Source organism: Cucumis sativus, chromosome 5, assembly GCF_000004075.3.
Source record: "Cucumis sativus cultivar 9930 chromosome 5, Cucumber_9930_V3, whole genome shotgun sequence".
Taxonomy (NCBI): Eukaryota; Viridiplantae; Streptophyta; class Magnoliopsida; order Cucurbitales; family Cucurbitaceae; genus Cucumis; species Cucumis sativus.
The window spans coordinates 29,482,620-29,500,608 of NC_026659.2; the positions used below are offsets into that span (position 1 = coordinate 29,482,620).

At 35.0% G+C, this 17,989-nt stretch overlaps 1 protein-coding gene across 2 annotated transcripts in view; it reads left to right on the plus strand.

Moving 5' to 3' along the window:
* Nucleotides 1-668: 668 nt before the first annotated feature.
* Nucleotides 669-17,989, plus strand: part of LOC101211260 (mitotic spindle checkpoint protein MAD1) — a 28,816-nt gene continuing 11,495 nt past the window's right edge. Inside the window, exons 1-11 of one of the 2 annotated variants that reach the window (XM_031885961.1) lie at nt 669-1,048; nt 4,386-4,485; nt 7,762-7,922; nt 8,982-9,179; nt 9,315-9,407; nt 11,529-11,645; nt 12,498-12,745; nt 13,072-13,243; nt 14,613-14,723; nt 14,807-15,010; nt 16,479-16,641. In XM_031885961.1, coding sequence (XP_031741821.1) covers nt 851-1,048; nt 4,386-4,485; nt 7,762-7,922; nt 8,982-9,179; nt 9,315-9,407; nt 11,529-11,645; nt 12,498-12,745; nt 13,072-13,243; nt 14,613-14,723; nt 14,807-15,010; nt 16,479-16,641 — 1,765 coding nt within the window. In that variant the 5' untranslated portion in view covers nt 669-850. The remainder of the gene's footprint in view (nt 1,049-4,385; nt 4,486-7,761; nt 7,923-8,981; nt 9,180-9,314; nt 9,408-11,528; nt 11,646-12,497; nt 12,746-13,071; nt 13,244-14,612; nt 14,724-14,806; nt 15,011-16,478; nt 16,642-17,989) is intronic. The other variant, XM_004142312.3, reaches the window with a different exon arrangement.

Consider the following 17,989-nt stretch of genomic DNA (forward strand, 5'->3'; position numbering starts at 1 on the left):
ATGATCGTGTATTACTGTCTAAACGAATAATCTACTATCGTAGTGGTCATGATACACGATCTTGTAGTTCTTGTTTAATGATGGAGAAAAATGCTTTAAATTTAAACAATCATGTTGACCATGACAAACGATCGTGTTGAAAATGGGAAACGATTGTGTTGATTATGATAAGTGATCACGTAGTCCAATGTAAATAATTGTTAAGAACTTCAAACCAAACGACTGTGTTGACTAGCTAAATGATTTTGTTAACTATGGTAAGCGATCATTTAGATAAGACCAACACGTTCATGTAGTTCGTTTTAAATAATGAGAAAAAAGCTTCATAAACAATTGTCTTGACAATCGTAAACGGTCTTTTAGATCATGTCAAAGTGATATTTAAACAGTCTTAATATTTTTGATTGCGAAGAAGATGAGGTAGTTTTAAAGAATATTGCAAAAAAATGGTGAAGATAAAAAAGAGATATAAATAGAATAAATCGTTTAAAAATAGAAAAAATATGAAAGAGAAGATAATAAATAAAGGAGAAGAAAAGATAACTATATTCAGACACAAATCTGGAAATTATGAAAACATCTTATTAACTTATGGATTTTTTTTTTTTGTTGTTATACAGTAAATATTTTGAATTTTGTTTATAAATTATGCTCAAAATAATTGGAGTAAAAACCATATTTTCCTCGGAATTACAATTGCATTTCTCATCACCTTCAAATTTGATCAGTTACTTCGCAATGAAGTTGGATACACTAAACGACCGTTGTTTTCAAATTGGGGAGTAGACACACAACTTCAGTTTGCGAACAAACCCTAACCCAGCAATTGAAATTTGGAAAGGCAAGCAGAATGATTGTCAGGACTCCTCCACCCAAGAAGCAACGGTCCGATGTTACGTCTCTCCCAGATTCCTCACCGGCAGCTGCCTCAGATCTGCCACTCGTTATCTATGAAGATCCTCTTCCCTTGGTGCCAGCAACGACAGAGCCAGCGTCGTCTCACGAGCCCTCTGACCACATGCTCTGCACTTACCAATGTCGCCAAATGGTTCGCAAAATTACTTTTCTTTCCTCTTCTCAAATGAGCCTGGGGATTGGTATTTGTTCATTTCCTTCTTTTATCTTTGCACGCTCAAGTTGGGATTCTTATGTTTGATACGCCCTGATGTATTTGCGGCTTTTTGATTTCTTTTAGTACATCATATATCATTATTCTTTTGGTGGTAAACCCTAGATACTCTAGCTTACAACGAAATGCCTAGATTTAAATATTTAGTATGAAGGAATTGAGGGGATGAGATGGATATTTTTGGCTTGAGAGAAGCACGTTCATGTCACGACCATAATTGAACACGATCTGTTCTATAGGTTGCTCATTGAGTTCTAAGGAGAAGGGATATTTGTGTTTGGAGTCCTAACCCTTTGGAGGGTTTCTCTAGTAAATCGTTCTTTAAGATTTTATTGGATCCTTCTCTTGTTGTTGCTTGGGCTTTGATGTTTTATGGTGGATTAAGATTCCAAACAAAGCCAAGACCTTTTCTTTGGGATCAGTGAGAATGATAGGTTCGAGACGAATTCCACTAGCTCTTATACTGACAATAATGTGGGTGAAAATGACAGATTTGAGAACGACGGGTTTGAGATAGTTGTCCCTGAAAATATGGTTGAGAAGGGCAGTGTTAATGAAGTCGTTATAGACAGAGAGGGTAAGATTGATAAAAATAAGGTCATTACAGAGTTCACTAAAAACAAAACCAAACAAGACCATCCAGGAAACATGAGTAAGTATGATCCATCCCTTGACCTCCCTATTGCACTAAGGAAAGGTATTAGGTTTTGTACTAAGCACTCCATCTCTAATTATGTTTCGTATAAGAACCTTTCACCTCAATTCAGAGCCTTCACGGTTAGCCTTGACTCTACCACAATACCCAAGAATATCCACATCGTCTTAGAGTGCCCTGAGTGGAAGACTGCGGTCATGGAAGAAATGAGAGCCCTAGAAAGGAACAAGACTTAGGATTTTTGCACACTCTCCAAGGGGCACACGATTGTGGAATGCAAATGCACTCAAGTACAGAGCAGATGGTACCCTTGACAGACATAAGGTTCACTCAGACTTATGGGGTTGACTATTCTGAGACATTTTCCCCTGTTGCAAAGTAAAATACTATTAGTCTTGTAGTCAGTTGCTATAAACAAAGACTAGCCCCTATGTCAATTTGATGGAATGCGTTCTTGAATGAAGATTTAGAAAAGGAAATGTATATGAGTCCTCCAGGATTTGAAGCTCAGTTTGATAATTAGGTTTGCAAGCTTTGGAAGTCTTTGTATGGGTTGAAACGGTCACCGAAAGCTTGGTTTGACAGGTTCACCACTTTGGTCAAGTCTTAGGGATACAATCGAGGGCATCCTTATCACACTTTGTTCACAAAGGTCTCCAAGACTGGGAGAATTGTTGTTTTAATTGCCTGTTGATGACATTGTGCTATCTGAGGATGATATCGTTAAAATCATCCAACTAAAAAAGAAGATGGGGGATGATTTGGAATTAAAGACATGGGGAATTTGAAGCACTTCCTTTGTATGGAGGTTGCTAGGTCTAGAGAGAGCATCTCCGTGTCCCAGAGAAAGTACACCCTTGATTTATTAGCTGAGACAGGTATGATGGGATGTTGTTTTGCTGATATGCCCATTAAGTTCAATGTGAAACTCGGAAATTCCAGTGACAGGATTCCTGTTGATAAAGAGAAATATCAGTGCCTTGTGGGAAAGCTGATTTACTTGTCTCACACTAGGCTTGACATCTCCTAAGCTGTGAGTACTACTAGTCAGGCTCCTTATGAATACCACATGGAGGCTGTTAACAAAATTCTAAGGTATTTAAAAGCAACATCTGGTAAAGGGTTAAGGTTCGGGAAGACTTGCAGAAGATGCATTGAGGCTTATATAGACTCTGACTGGGCAAGGTCTATTATTGATAGAAAATCCACATCAGGATATTGCACCTTTGTGTGGGGCAATCTTGTTAATTGGAGAAGAAAGAAGCAAGGAGTTGTGGCTAGAAATACTGCTGAAGCTGAATGCATGGCTATGAGTTTGGGAATCTGTGAGGAAATCTAGCTCCAGAAGGTGTTGTTTGATCTACGCTAGGTACCTATGAAACTATTATGAGATAACAAGGCAGCTATCAACATTGCCAATAACCTGGTTCAACATGACAGAACCAAACACGTGGAGATTGGCAGACACTTTATCAAAGAGAGACTGGACAGTGGTAGCATCTGCATCCCTTACATACTCTCGAGCCAACAGATTGCTAATATATTCACAAAGGGGCTCCTCAGACAAAACTTTGATTCATGTGTTAGCAAGTTAGGATTTTCTGACATTTACATCACAATTTGAGGGGGTGTTAGAAATAGTGGGCTTGAGCCTTGATGAAAGCATATGGGTAGTTAAGATTCTTTGCCCTATTTTTTTTATTCTTTAATTAGGCTTGTGCTGCCTATAAATTTCTCCCTTTTTTGTAGCTTTATGATTATCAAAAAATAATAAGAAACATATATATCGTGGTTTTTCCCCATGTACTAGGGTTTCCACGTAGATCTTGTGTTTTTTCTTCGTCTTTATTTTTCAATAAGTTTCTTTTTTTAAAAAAGAAATGGAGTTGTCTGCCAGACATATTTTCAACTTCAAAATTTGGATTCTCTACCAAACTGGTTTTAAATACTTACGTATTTTTTTTGCAATTGTTTCATTTTATAGCATCTAATTGAACTTGGTGTTTTTGAGTGATTTTGCTTTCCTTAGAAGCTAGCTGGAACATCTATTTTCTGATATCTCTTAGCTTTTAGCCATGAAGGACATTTCTTCCTAGCTTGTACTTTGATCAATAAAATTGTTTGATTAAGTTCATGTTCAAATTAGACCATTTCCCGAAAGAAATTACAATGTTTGTAATATCAGTTAAGTCCCTTTATAGCATCAACACTAGAAGAAAACAGGACAAGTTATACTCCCACTGTGTACATGACTCATAGTCATCAATTAATAAATGCAGACTACCCAAACTTGGTAAGTAAGTTATTTGAGCTATTTTTTTTTAAAAAAGGATGCACAACTCTTTATTGATTTAATGAAAGAGACTGATGCTCAAAATAAAAAGAATAAAAAGATAAACACAATCCTTCTACCATAATATGTAAGAACGAAGCAGAAAAAATAAAGACATTCCAATTTAAACATATATCTTGAATAGAATTCTCCAAAAGACTTGGAGATCCAAATTCCAACCTCATCCTTTTTCAACAGATTCAAGATACTCCAATTGTTTTATCCTCCAATTATTTTGACACGAACTTTTAATCTTGTTTGTTTTTCAGGTGAAATCAGACTTCTTAGATGCATTAAGCAATGCAGAGAAGCAAGTTCATGATTATGAATTGAAGTTGGGTGTGCTGAATGAGAACCTCTCCAAAGTTGGTGAGTAGTCACTAGTCAGTGTATAAGTTTATCTTAATTGCTGGTGAAGTGAGTGTAGTTCTATATTTTTTAAACATAGAGTCTGCTTAAAGATAGGAACTTCCAAAAAGGTAGGAACGGAAAAGAAAGTGAAAAATACTCTGGAAATATGAAATCAAACCAATTTAAACAACTATCTTATAAGGAAAAAAATCATAAAAGAGCTTGGAATAAGAACACAAAGAGAAACCTCGTATTTTGCTTCCTCAAAAGAGGGATCTAGTCTAGCCAAGGCCTACTATTGCTTTGCTTACTTGATTACGCATCAGCTTAAATTTTGAAATATTAGCTTTATTTACATTAACACATAGCAAGTGTAGCCATGGAGGAAGACTTGAACCAATGAGCAATTGAAGAGTTGTGGTGCTGGAAATCTGATAGAACACTGTTATATTGTCTATGTTTATTGATATCTTCAATAGAATTACAATCAATTAAAGAACAAACAAGTAAAAGGAAACTCAAGAACAATCAAAAGAAGCCCTAACCCTCTGCCCTTCCTTTCTTTCAAGGAATGTTGCAGACTCTTCACTTAACCCAAAATATGCACACCCCTCCCTCTTTCCCATTTGCCCTCTTATACAATTTATTTTTTTTGAAAAGGAGACAAGCTTCTTTATTATTAATAAACTCAAAGTACAAGAGAGCTATACGATGAGAATAATAGGGAAGCCAAGAAATAGGGGAGAGAGAGAGGATCAGTAGGTGCACCCAGATATCTCAACTAGGTTGACACCTCCATTGCACCCTTGTCATATCCAAAATACAAAGAACAAGAACAATACTAAGGTCATGAAAAGACCAAAGTAACAACCAAAATAACAACAAAAGCTACCTACAGTAGACAACAACAAGGCTGAAAAGTAAAAACATAACGGCATAAATACATATTAAAGCCCATCGAAACTAGAGAAGCACTAATTCTGAACTGGCAATTGGGAGAAACTACATTGAATCTCATCTGATGAAGGCGGTCCAATTGAGGCAGATGTCTTGTATGTAGTAATCTTTTAATTCTGCATTTAAAGAACACCAAGCTGCTGTGTTTCTTTTAGAAATCTCTACGACATCAACCCAATCCCTTTTTTATCATGGAAGATGCGTTGGTTACTTTCAAACCAAATCTCAGCTAGAAGCGCTTTTACCAATTTAACCCAAATTAGAAAATATTTTTTTTTTGATAAATAGGGCCCTTCAATAATTGGACCACATTGTTGCTAAACGAACCATCAAAGACCCAAACTGATTTGAGCATAGAAAATGTCGCCCAATTTATATAGGCCTTCATAGAACCCCAATATAACCCTTTCAATGTCACGAAAAGACTTCGTTATCACCCCTTGCCCATCCACCAATTCTGTGATTAGGTTTTTCCTCTCCTTTGCATTAAGGAATCTGTGAGAAAAGTCAGTATTTTCATCTCATACAGCAAGCCAATTTAGTTTACTTTTCTGTATAAAGTTTCTTTCTTCGGTTCTGTAAATACAAAGCAATTTTGTTTGTATGGCTGATTTGTGAGCCAATTCCACTTCATTCAGACCAACACTTTTTGCAAGCCCATCACTGATTTCTAACTCTCTCAAAAGCCTTTCATCCTTCTGCTTTATATCAATCAGATGAGTATCATGCCAATTTTTAACAGCAAGTTTCACTCTACGAAGCTGCTCATGAAGAATAAAACCAGCCCACCCAATGGCTGGGTGGCGCTTTTCAAGACTTCCTCAATGACCTTGTTGCACTCTTTTATCAACAACCAACTGTTGCAAAATCTGGATGGGGATGACCCCATAATATTGCACCTGCCTCTAATAATAAAGGCTAGTGATCGGAGAAGATTCTTGCTTTACGGGTCACTCTTGAGTTTTCAAATTCATCATCCCATTTATTGTTAATAAAAAATCTGTCCAACAAAGATCTTGCAGCAGTGCCACCCTCTCTTGACCAGGTAACTTTGCCATTTTGAAGGGCAATTTCCATTAGAGTGGCAGAATCTATAAAGGCATTAAACTGTCTCATCCCTCTTGTGCTTCTGCCAATAGGAAACCTCTTATAGACCCATCTAGTAATGTTAAAATCTCCTTCCAAACACCAAGATTGGTGTGATTGTTATGAAGTAGCTTGCCGAAATGCCTCATCACGGTGTATTCTCTCAAAGTGCTTTTGCTAGCTACAGCCTTCCAGATTTCAATTTAAATTGGAGAGCTTTCATTTTTCCAGCCTAGTAGACTTTTTGTTCAAGTTCTTGTTTCTCATGTATTTTGATTTTGTTCTTGGTCCTGCACCTTTTGTGTTTGCCTTTAATGGCTTATTTATGATATTGGTGTGCCGTGGATATGATGATGACACTATGGAGGTGTCAATCTAGTTGAGATGTCCAAGTGCGCTTTCTGATCCATATTATATTTTGTAATTGTTCATAGTATAGCCCTCTTATACCACGAGCTATTGTCTCATTATTTTTATCTTAAAAAAAAAGACTCATCCATTAACTGAAATGAAACTAATGCTCAAAATACTATAAATAGATACAATGAACAAAAGAACTACAATAAATAGATACAATGAACAAAAGAAACAAAAGATTTGATGGTGCACCCAGGAATCTCAACTAGGTTGACACCCTCTTAGCACTATCATCATATGCACACAAGCTATCTAACTGATGAAGGAACTCAATAAAAACAAAAGTTCTCAACAATCCAAAAGAACAATACAACTCAAATGCATCCCTAGTTATAAGATGATGTTCAAAATCAACATCTAAAAGCAACAAAACCAAATTGACAAGACTAAAACAGAAAGGCCAAATTATCCAAGACAAGCAACATTAGTTTGTAAAAATAAAAGCTTTCTAGTTGAGGCACAAGTCTTGGTTGGAAAAGTCTGCAAAAGCCTTAGCTAGGCAGCACCAAGAAGAAACATTAAGGTGAGCAACTTCGAAGTTAACCATCCAATCTGAACATTTATCACGGGAGACACGTTGATTTCTTTCAAAGCAAACTTATGCTAATAGTGCTTTGTGTTGGACCATATAAAAAATGTGGCTTGATGTTTTTAGTTGGGCTGGTATTTGTTTTTGTTTCTAGTTCTTTGCTGGTTTCTTTCTAGGTAAGTTATTTCTACTTCCTTGTAATTTTTGATTTCATCAATGAGAGATATTTTCTGAAAAATTCCTTCAGTTACCAATATTTTTAATTTTTTTCTTGCTGATTTGAGTTGTCATTGTGATTGCCACAGAATCAGAGAGAAAAAAATTTCTGGATCAGTTATTGTACACAGAGCAAGAGCTTGCAGCTGCAAGGAGACGTGAAAAAGTTTTGCAAGAGCAATTAATAAAAGAAATTAGTGATTCCGGGGAACGATTGAAGAAGCAAATGCAAATAAGCAGTGAACTGGAGGTACATTTATTTGAATCAGTACTAACAACAAAGTATTTTTATTTCCTACCTGGTTGGCTTTTATTTTCTATCCTGGAAGAGAATGCTTTCTCTTCTCATTTTAGTTATTGGGTTTTTTCTTACCAAGAAACAATCTTTTCATTCTAATACGTATACATAAATATCCCATTTTGAGTTTCCTCGATTAAATGCCTCGTCATGGTTCTCCTTATCCAAGGGTTTCCAGGATTACTCCTTACAAGAGATTTAATTGAATTGGCAGGCTTTCATTTTCTAAGTGCCATAAAGAGTCTTATTATGTAATGTGTTTTCTACTCCTGCTTCTAACTTTCAAGGGCTATACTTTTGTATCTTCTCAGCTTGATTTGTGTTTGAGTTTTTCAAGGGCTATACCATGTGTGTAAGAGGAAGGATCTTTCTGGTGCTTTTTATGTCTGGTATCTAAAGATTACTCTTTTCAAGTTTTATGGTTTAAACTGGGCTGTCTTCCTCTAAGTTTTATGATTAATCTGCTGCTGATCCTCCTGCATCTTCCACATTCCCAAGTTCTGCCGGTCTGCTGTTTTGGTTCTTTTCTTGTATTGTTTTTTCTTCAGTTCATTTCTTACTTTTTGGCTGCTTTGCACTGTTGTAATTGTTGTACTTGGATTTTCTTTTGGTCTTTGGTTTTTCCTTGGTCCCCCTCCCCTCCTTTTGGCTTCTCTATTTTTCTATTTTTCTCATTGTATTGTATAGTTCTCTTGTACTTTGAGTTTTACATTTATAAAGAAGCTTGTCTCTATTTCAAAGAAAAAAAATAATAATAAAATCTCAAAGTACACGAGAATTATACAATAAGAATAATAGAGAAGCCAAAATAGAGGGGGAGGACGATTAGGAGGTGCACCCGGATATCTCAACTATTTCAAAAAATAATAATAAAATCTCAAAGTACAAAACAGCCAAAACAGGCAAATACAAATCTCTTGTATTGCTTCCTTGTATTTCTTGGTCATTTATCAATAAAAAGTTTGGTTTCTTTTAAAAAAACTATTTTGATATCTTTCTTTGTGAATTTAGGTAAGGTTGCAAAATGAATCAAATCTTCGGATAAAAGCTGAGTCATCGATTGCATCGTCAGAAGAGAAAGCTAGACTTTTAGAAGATAAATTAAACCATCTTTCTGAAAGCATAGAAAGAGAAAGGAAACATCTTGATACGGAGCTTGCGCAGTTAAAAGGAGAATCAAAACTCTCTGTTTCAAGGATAAATGCAGATGTAAGTGGCAACTTGTTAAACTCATTCCGCGAAATAAATTCTTTATGAGAATGCAAACTTTTTTCATAAAATTCTAAAGCAAATTTTTTTTCATCACTATACCGTTTAACTTGTTTTGGTTTGTCTTTATTGTAGCTGGAAAAGATGGTTTGCAGAGCTAGTAATGCTGAGAAGGAATCTGAGCTACTAAAAGGGCAGTTGGAAGACTTGAAGAACCAACTCAACGAGGTCTGTAGCCTTCGGGGGCATTTGGGACATTGAGTTGGTTATTAAAGTTAGTAGTTATTATTGTTAGTGAGTTATAATAGATAGTATTTGGGGTGCAAACTATTTTAGTATGAGTTATAATAGTTTTGTTTAGGGTGTAAGCCATTTTTGTTTGAGTAGAGAATGGTAAACGCGGTAGAAAAGAAAAAAAGAGACCTGTGAATGAAAAATAGTAAATTTTTTTTGAAACAAAGACAAGCCTCTTTATTTATTGTTAATAAATGAGACGTAAGCTCAAATACAAGAGTATTATACTAAGAGCAAGAGAATAGAGAAGAATTCAGTCAACAACCACCACAAAAGCTTAAATTAGGCAAACAAAGGAGATGACAAACTAATATGCGAACTCCAATAGAAAAGTTTAAGCTAAATGGAACCAAACTGAAAAAATCTACATACAAAATATAACGAAAAATCTCCATAAGGAACCCATTCGAATCTAAAGACTTGCAAGAAGATCCAACTAGTAGCCTCGTAGGTATCATGCCATAGTAGTCCAAAAATGCTCCAAAAAGTCTTTCAAAATGTCAGCATCAGCAAAGAGGCTTTACTTACGACCCACATGAAGAGAAAACCCGAAAAGACTGAAGATGGACCAATATCTGGAAGAATACATTTAACGGCTGAAGAATCATATTAGAATGAGTCCACAAGCAGCTTCTATTGACTTTAAATGATCTGGTATTTCGCAAGACTGGGGACAAGAGTGAAACAGGGTATGGAGATCTGTTTCTAGAGGGTTAAAATTTTTCTGTCTCTCAAGCTCTGTTGACCTACCCAATTGCTCCACTTCCACCCTACTAACGCTAAAAAAAGACTCGAAAGAAGAGAAGCCCTTCTTGCTGGAGTGAATTAGAGGGGTTTTACTTGAAGAGCCCTTAAAAACTTTTACCTTCGAATTAGGCATAGAGAATTCATAGTATTTAATCTGGGTAGGGTGAGGATGATGAGAAACTGACTTAGATAAACGGGTTGGGACTTGAATTTGGGTGCTAACTTACTTTTAATAAATCTGGATTAGCCTCTAAAGACAGCTTGTAGCTGCTGGAATAGACTGATGATTGAGAATGGGTATGTTTTTCCTCTAGAAAATCAATACTTCAATTATATGGGCTTATTAGGATTCTTTTACCAAAATCTTCTTTGGTTTTTTCTTCGGACGAAGTACTTCAGAAAATGAGGGAAGAACCTAGAAGATTTCTTGTTTTCAAATTTTCTCTGGAACTTGACTTTTCTGAGGAATAAAGAGAAGAAGAGGAGAGGGAAAATGATGATGAAGGGTTGAGATGGATTTACTGAGGATCTGTCGTTGTCATGGGAAGGAAAACATATTTCCTTAGAAAAATACTAACTGAATTAATATGAGAGTTTAACTTCTTGCTCAAAGGATTGGAGGAGAGTGGATCGTCAAAAGAAGAGCTACTGACCGGTTGAAGTGACTTTTCATCTGTAAAAGAGGGCACAGCCAAAATTTTCTCTTTCTTCATTGAAAAATCCTCTTCAGCTTCCTCTGTCTTGTTATAGCAAATAGTAAATATTGTAACAAAGAGAGTTTTGAAATATTATTTACTACACTTAATTGCAAGTTATAGATAGTTGCAGACACCGCTATTATATTTGGTCCCCAAACTCCACGTTATAATAAACCACTCCACAACTTTTAGTTGGTGCCCCAAACGGTCCTTTTGTGATTATCTGGCTTAGGTTTTTAGAGAGAATTTATCTTAGATGCCTTATTCCTTATTTCTTATTCTATCTGAGTGCAATTCAACATATCTTTTATATCTTTGACATCTTTATATTGTGTGTGTGTTTTTTTTTTTTTTTTTTTAATTTTTGAAAAGGATATGAAAGACGAAAGTTTTTGTCAAAAGAAAAAAAAAGAGATAGGCTCACAAGTAAAAAAAGTAAAAAAGTAATTTCTTTTTTTACTATTTTGCAGTATTATTTTGTTCTCTTTCATTGTTTCATCTGTTAATATTATATTATTTCTTATTTGATTAGTTGCTTTTGATCCTCATCTTCTAATAGTATTATGACGTCAATGTTTTTATATTTCACGGTGGTGGTGTTACTTTCCAGTGTTTATGCCAGAAGAGTGAACTAGAGAAGAAATTAGCATCTTTCACAGTCAACGAAGGTACTGGCAAGGAAAGCAATATTTTGATTAAGCATCTGCAAGAAGAGCTTAGAAACTATGTAGGGTTTTCTTCTTCATCTTTGATAATCTTAATCTTTACAATAAGTTAGTTTCTCGCTTTCTCGTAAAATAGAAGAACTTGCATGTGAAGATATTATTTACTGTGACAGAAAAATTGATGTAGGCATTTCAATATGTTTTAGTTGAGAGCTATTCTAAGATTTTGGCATTTTACTTTGTAACTAGTTGAGAGTTATTTTTTGTCTTTTAGAAAAAGGATACTCTTGGAATTAAACAAATTGTTAGATACAGCCTCCCCCTGTATAAATAGCTAATATTTGAATCAATGAGGCCAATCGTCATTTGATTCTTTTCTACAATCAGAGTTTCCAAAAATCAGACTTCATCACAAATTTTGAATGTTTTATTTTGGGGCATTTGCTTGTAAATCTTTAGTTGACTTTCTTGAAATAAGTTTGCTCCTTGTAATTAATTTGGCTTGAAAACGTACAGAAAAGCCTATCTTTTTGCCGTAGAATGGTTAATGCTAATGATTTTGCAGTTAAAGCTAGTTCTTTTTGCCACAATTATTTTAACGAAAGAAGATTTAGAAGTTCAAACTAAATAAAAACTCTCCAAAGGTGATCCTTACTCTTAACACTATAGATTAATTTTCTAATCCAAAAAACATTATAGATTAGTTTAAACTGGAAATATACTAAATCAAATAATTTGGTAAAATGGAATAACTAGAATAGATCATTTCTAAATTATGCAACTTTTAACAACCTGTAAGGATTATCTTCAGTGAAAATTACATCTCTTTCTTTAGAATATGTATGCAATATCCATGCTATTTTCCAACTACATTAAAACGTGTTTACATATTTTTGTTCTTGGATGTTTCCTAGGAATCTGAAGTGAAAGAAGCTAGGAAGTTGAAATCATCACTTGGTGATATTGGATTATTGAAGGAAAAGCTATTAGAAGAAAAGGCCAGAAGGGAGAGAGCAGACTCAGAGCTGTCTAAATTACAAGACATTCAATTAAGTGTAAAGAATCTAGAGGATGAATTGACACGCAGAGATTTGTTGATTAACAGCATTCCTGGTATTTCAACTTATGAAGATATACCAACTAAGATTTCTTCTCTCCAAAAGTAAGTGAATAAATTTATTTTAACTATTGTCAAGCATTTCCATCCTCTGGTGCTTCCTTCACTTAGCTCCAATTGGGCTTAATGTATTGCTTAATTTGTGATAAAAATGATGCTGAATAAATCTTCTTATGTAGAAGAAAGACCAATTGCAAATAAGGGAAGAAAAAAAAAGGCGTAAACATCTCTTGATTATTATACCTATTATGAGAGTAGATATGGATTGGTGAATTCAGTAGAAGGGGGGATCTCTTTGAATTCTTTTCCCTTGTAATCTTTTCTTTTTCTCAATATATTTATTAGTTTTGTTTTACCATTATCTAAACCAGGGAGGTAATTGACAACACGATAAAGATGGGTGAGGTGAATGCTCGCTTGAAACAATTGGAAGTAGCACTGGATGCAGCTCAAATTGATAAACAGAAGGCAGAAAGTGAGGCTACACTTGTGGAGGAAAAGATTGAAGCATTAAAGTTGGAAGTTAAGCAGAATGAATTGCTTGTAAGTTGTTCGGTTACCTTTGAGCCTTCTACTTTGCATATTAAGAGGAGTGTAAGTGGATAGCATAAATTGTTTATAAGTGAACGCAATCCCTCATAAGTGTTTATTTCATGCCCAAACAATACAAAGGAATGCACAGAACAGGAGTTGGTTGATCAATATTACATCGGACCAAGCTACTAGTTAATTTGTAGCTACTTATAAGTTATAATCAATTTCTTTTTTTTTCGAAATGGAGACAAGCCTCTTTATTAATAATAATAAATGAGACTAATGCTCAAAGTACAAGAGTATTATACTAAGAGCAAAATAAGAAAAAGACAAAATCATCCAAACAAACTAAACAAAGATGAACTCGGGCAATACAGAAGGGAAAACGACCAACAAACAATCACAAAGAACAAGCTAATAAAGCGAAATCCAACAGAAAAATTTAAGCTAAACAGAACCAAAACGAAGAGATCTGAATTCAAAGCATAACGGAATATCTCTCTCATATTTTGAATTGAGGAGACACAAGGCCAATCACTGTTAATAGGAATAAATCTGTCCCCCGGAATTCTTTTATAAAGTGTCTCGAAGAAATCTAACACAATCCTTTCAATATCGCGGAATGAAAATGACACAGCCCCTTTATCATCTTTTAATTCTGTTATGAGATTCCTTTTCTTTGCATTTAAAAATCTGTGGAAGAAGCTCATGTTCTCATCGCCCAAAGACAACCAATTAAGTTTGCTTTTCTGAATGTAGTTGCGTCCTTCCCTTTGCAAGGTTTGTTCTGAATCTTGAGAACCTGCTCTAGTGCTCCTGCCAAAGGGACATCTTTAATGTGCCTATCGAGTGATATTAAAATCCCCACCAACACACCAAACTGCTGCCACACAAGCATCTAAGGAAGACAATTCTAGCCAAACCAATTTTCTTTCTTTGTATTCACAAGGGCCATAGACATTTGTAATCCAACATACCTTTTTACACAAGGTAAGGCATTTGATAGACAGAGAGAACCTTCTTTTAATAACTTCAGTAACCAAGACCTTGCTACAATCCCACATCGTAAGCAAGAAATTCAAGAAATGAAACTACCTGGTTGAAGATTAATGAACAAACAAAAGAAAGGCCTACAAAACCAAGATGTTCTTATATCAGTAAGATTTTGTTCACTTTTTCTTTGAAAAAAGATATCACACAGTTTTCGTTGGTGATGAAAGGATAAGTATATAAAAAAGAAATAATAATCAATCATGAATTGAGTTTCTGTAGGTTTTTTGATGTAGCCTAAAGAGATAAAAGGAGAATTCTCTCTGAGAATCTTACCAAAGTCTTTATTATTAATGATTTTTTTAAAAGAAGTATTTTTCAATTTCAGCTCTCCGTGGCTACTGAAGAAAGGGATAAATTGAAAAGTCTTGTAAATGAGTTGAAGACCCTGAAGAACGATGATGCAGAGGCAAAGGAAACAAAGGAAACTCTTTCTCAGGTTTCCACTTTATTAATGTTTCACAAGCTAATTTCATGCTAGTGTTCTGAAGGTCTTCGTTTGTGGCTTGTTTGATCGTACAGGAACTAGACTTGACCCTTGCAAAGAAAGATTGGTATATTAAAGAATTAGAAAGTAATTTACATGAACAGAAAGAGGTTAACAGTCGTCAACATGATGAGCTAAAGTTGTTGAATGAGAGATTAAATAATGATGCAAAAAGAATAAAGTCATTGGAGAGGGATTGTGATCGGCTTCGCTCTGAAATTTCTCTGTTGGAGTCAAAGGTAAGTAATAAAATTATTGTAAGGATTGCAGTTCATAAATATTGAAAAACTGTTCTACATTCCGTACCTATTCAAGTTGTAAGCTCTTGTGATTGAAGCATTTCCGTTAAAAAGAAAAAAACTCTTGTTATTGAAGATAATTTCAGTAACTGATCCAATGTCTTCACATGCAAAAATATGATCACAGGCTTCTACAAATATATCTTCTGATAGTAACTCTTGTTGCACTAGTTCTACACAGGCAATTCTACATCCTCATTGCTCGGTGCTGACACTTACGATTGAGTCATCACCGTCATTGAATGAAAATAAAACTTCTTTAGGAGAAGGTGGCTTGGATATCCCTTTAATAAACTGAACATGTAACCTAGGGAAATACATCATAGATTGCTTAAATAACTTGTCCAGATCTGAAGATTTATGTTGTTTTGAATCAACTGAGAAAGAAACTAAAAGATGAGTATACGATTCTTCTAAAGCATCAAAATTTCCATCTTTGCAATCGAACATCAGGAACTTCTTTGTTTCTAGAATAATGCAGACGGAAGGCTTTCATGAACCTTGACTTTTCTTTGTTAGAACTGACAAAAGCGTTAAATGGAGCTCATATAGACTATCTCGCTTACGAGCTGGGCATGATTAACATAAATGCTCCAACTTGAGGGGGAGTGATATAGTGTTAAATTAGTAGGTCATATTATCATAAATATCCTAGTCATATAGTCCTTAATGTTTTTATACCCTCTTATTGTTGTGGAGTTGCGTTAGACCTCCTATTATACAATATAGTAGAAAGGGAAAGAAAGGGAAAGAAAGGAAAAGCACATGTGAAGGAAAGCTTAGGCAATGAGAAGGGGGACCACAATGGGACCCAAAGTTAGTTAGAGAGTATGTTTCAGTTATAAGAAGGAAATCGGGAATAGAGAGGGGGAGTTCATTTTGTGAAGAACTCTGTTTCATCCTTGAGAGAAATGATAGCAGAAAGGGAGGGAGAGTTGTCTTTTACTTTTCATGGAGTTTCCTTACAAATTGCTTCACAATTCAATTCGATATTGTAATCACCTGCTAATATCAATTTGAATAAGAACACACTTACTTGGTGTTCTATCAAGTTGTCTCCATGATTTAAAAACAAAAACAATTGATGTGAAGACTTTTAATTGTGATTGTAAAAATGTTTGGGAGTTTCATTGGAACAGTAGTTTAGCATGGTTAGTGCATTTGCATCGTGCAATGTAGGTTTAATTGCAACTAATTTTGTAAGTTCAGGGGCTTGATTGATCAAATTGAAAGTCTAAGCTGATGGTTGGTTGTAACTACTTCTATAGGCCAGGGTGGTTTTTGCTATTTTCTTAATACTTTTTTAGTTTCAGGGTCCTTGTCTCATGGCCAAACTAAATTTATTGTCACAAATCATCTTTACCCGATAACTGATTAGCAATTTTTGTTTTCTTTCTTCTTCTTCCAGATAGGACATGGTGACTTTTCCTCAACAAATACAAAGGTTTTACGAATGGTGAATACCCTTGCTGTAGATAATGAGGCAAAACAGACTATAGAGGCATTAAAATCTGAATTGCAGAAGACGAAGGAGAAGTTACAAGCTGTTGAAGAATTAAAGGCTCCGTCAGGTATGAGGTCCTTTGTATGGGAGGTTTATAACTTTGCTTGTTGTAGTATTGGGAGAAAACTAATTTTCCATATTCAATGAACCCAAAATATACAAGATATAAGACAAAAAGAAAAAGTCTAGAAAAGGAAAAAACATTATTTCACGCAAAAAAGGAATAAATCTACACTCTCCCTCAATCTGGGTTGTATATAGAGAACAAGCCAAGTTTGGAGTTGAGATCTTCAAAAAATTTCCTCGGTAGTAAAACTTTGATGACGAGATGAAAGATATGATAATTCCTCTGTATTGCTTTTTTCTTTGCAACTCTAATCCTCCACTTCATTTGCAACAAGGAAGGAAAGTATTTGCCTCCCACCGATGGAGGCACATTAAGTGGGAGAGATGATGCTTGGCATTATCTTTCTTAGCCCTTGTGTAACCTTTGCAACTATTTTATTTGGTGGAATTGTAAGGCTTATGTTAGGGCCTTAATTCTGCTGAAGTATTCTAGAAAGGGTAAAAAGAGGAGTCCTAGTGAAAGTTAGTGAGGAGCCGACCACCGAATGCATATTCAAAGGATATTGTAACCTCTGGGCAACTCTTACATATCAATACTAAAAGTAGTAAGGAATATCTTGCAGCTTATTGGCTTGAAATCTTTAACACACACCCCATACTCTTTTTTGGAATCAAACAAATTAAAATTTCCATGATACAAGTGTTTAGTCGTCCATTCTGACTGAGAGATTTATTTTTATTTCGGAATCATACTCTTTTTCTGAAATGCATGAAATAAGCTCTAAAAAATGGCCAACAGTCAAGCCATCCTGACTGAGAGATTTATTTTTACCAATTGACCCAACTGCCCTTCTTATTCTTCCATCGAAAAGGTTGCTATGAGAGCATGATTCTGCATTAGAAACTTAAGACCGTCAGTTTTGTTTATATGATCATGCCAGAGTAAATTGAAAATTATTTTAATATTAGATAAGGTCTCAAGCTTTCCAATCTTGATTAAAAGGTGGAAAGTTTGAGACCTTGTCTAATATTAAAATAATGTTCAATTTACTCTGACATGATCATGCTCATACTAGCTTTTGAATTCAGTTTTCTCTAAAAATGTGTTTTTTTCTCTATCTCTTTTAATATGTCTAGAATGTATATCTGACAAATCATAATACCATCTTTGGAATTTGGATCGAGCCACCTCCATGTCTAAAAGCATGTCAAACTCCCCCAAGTCTTTGATTTCAAACTCAGTTGCAAGCATCCTTTAAAGGTTGAGAATCTCGTTACAATCAATCCCTGATAAGCACAAGACAGAAAATTCTTCAGAGAGAACACCGGAGAATGATCTTTAACTCTGG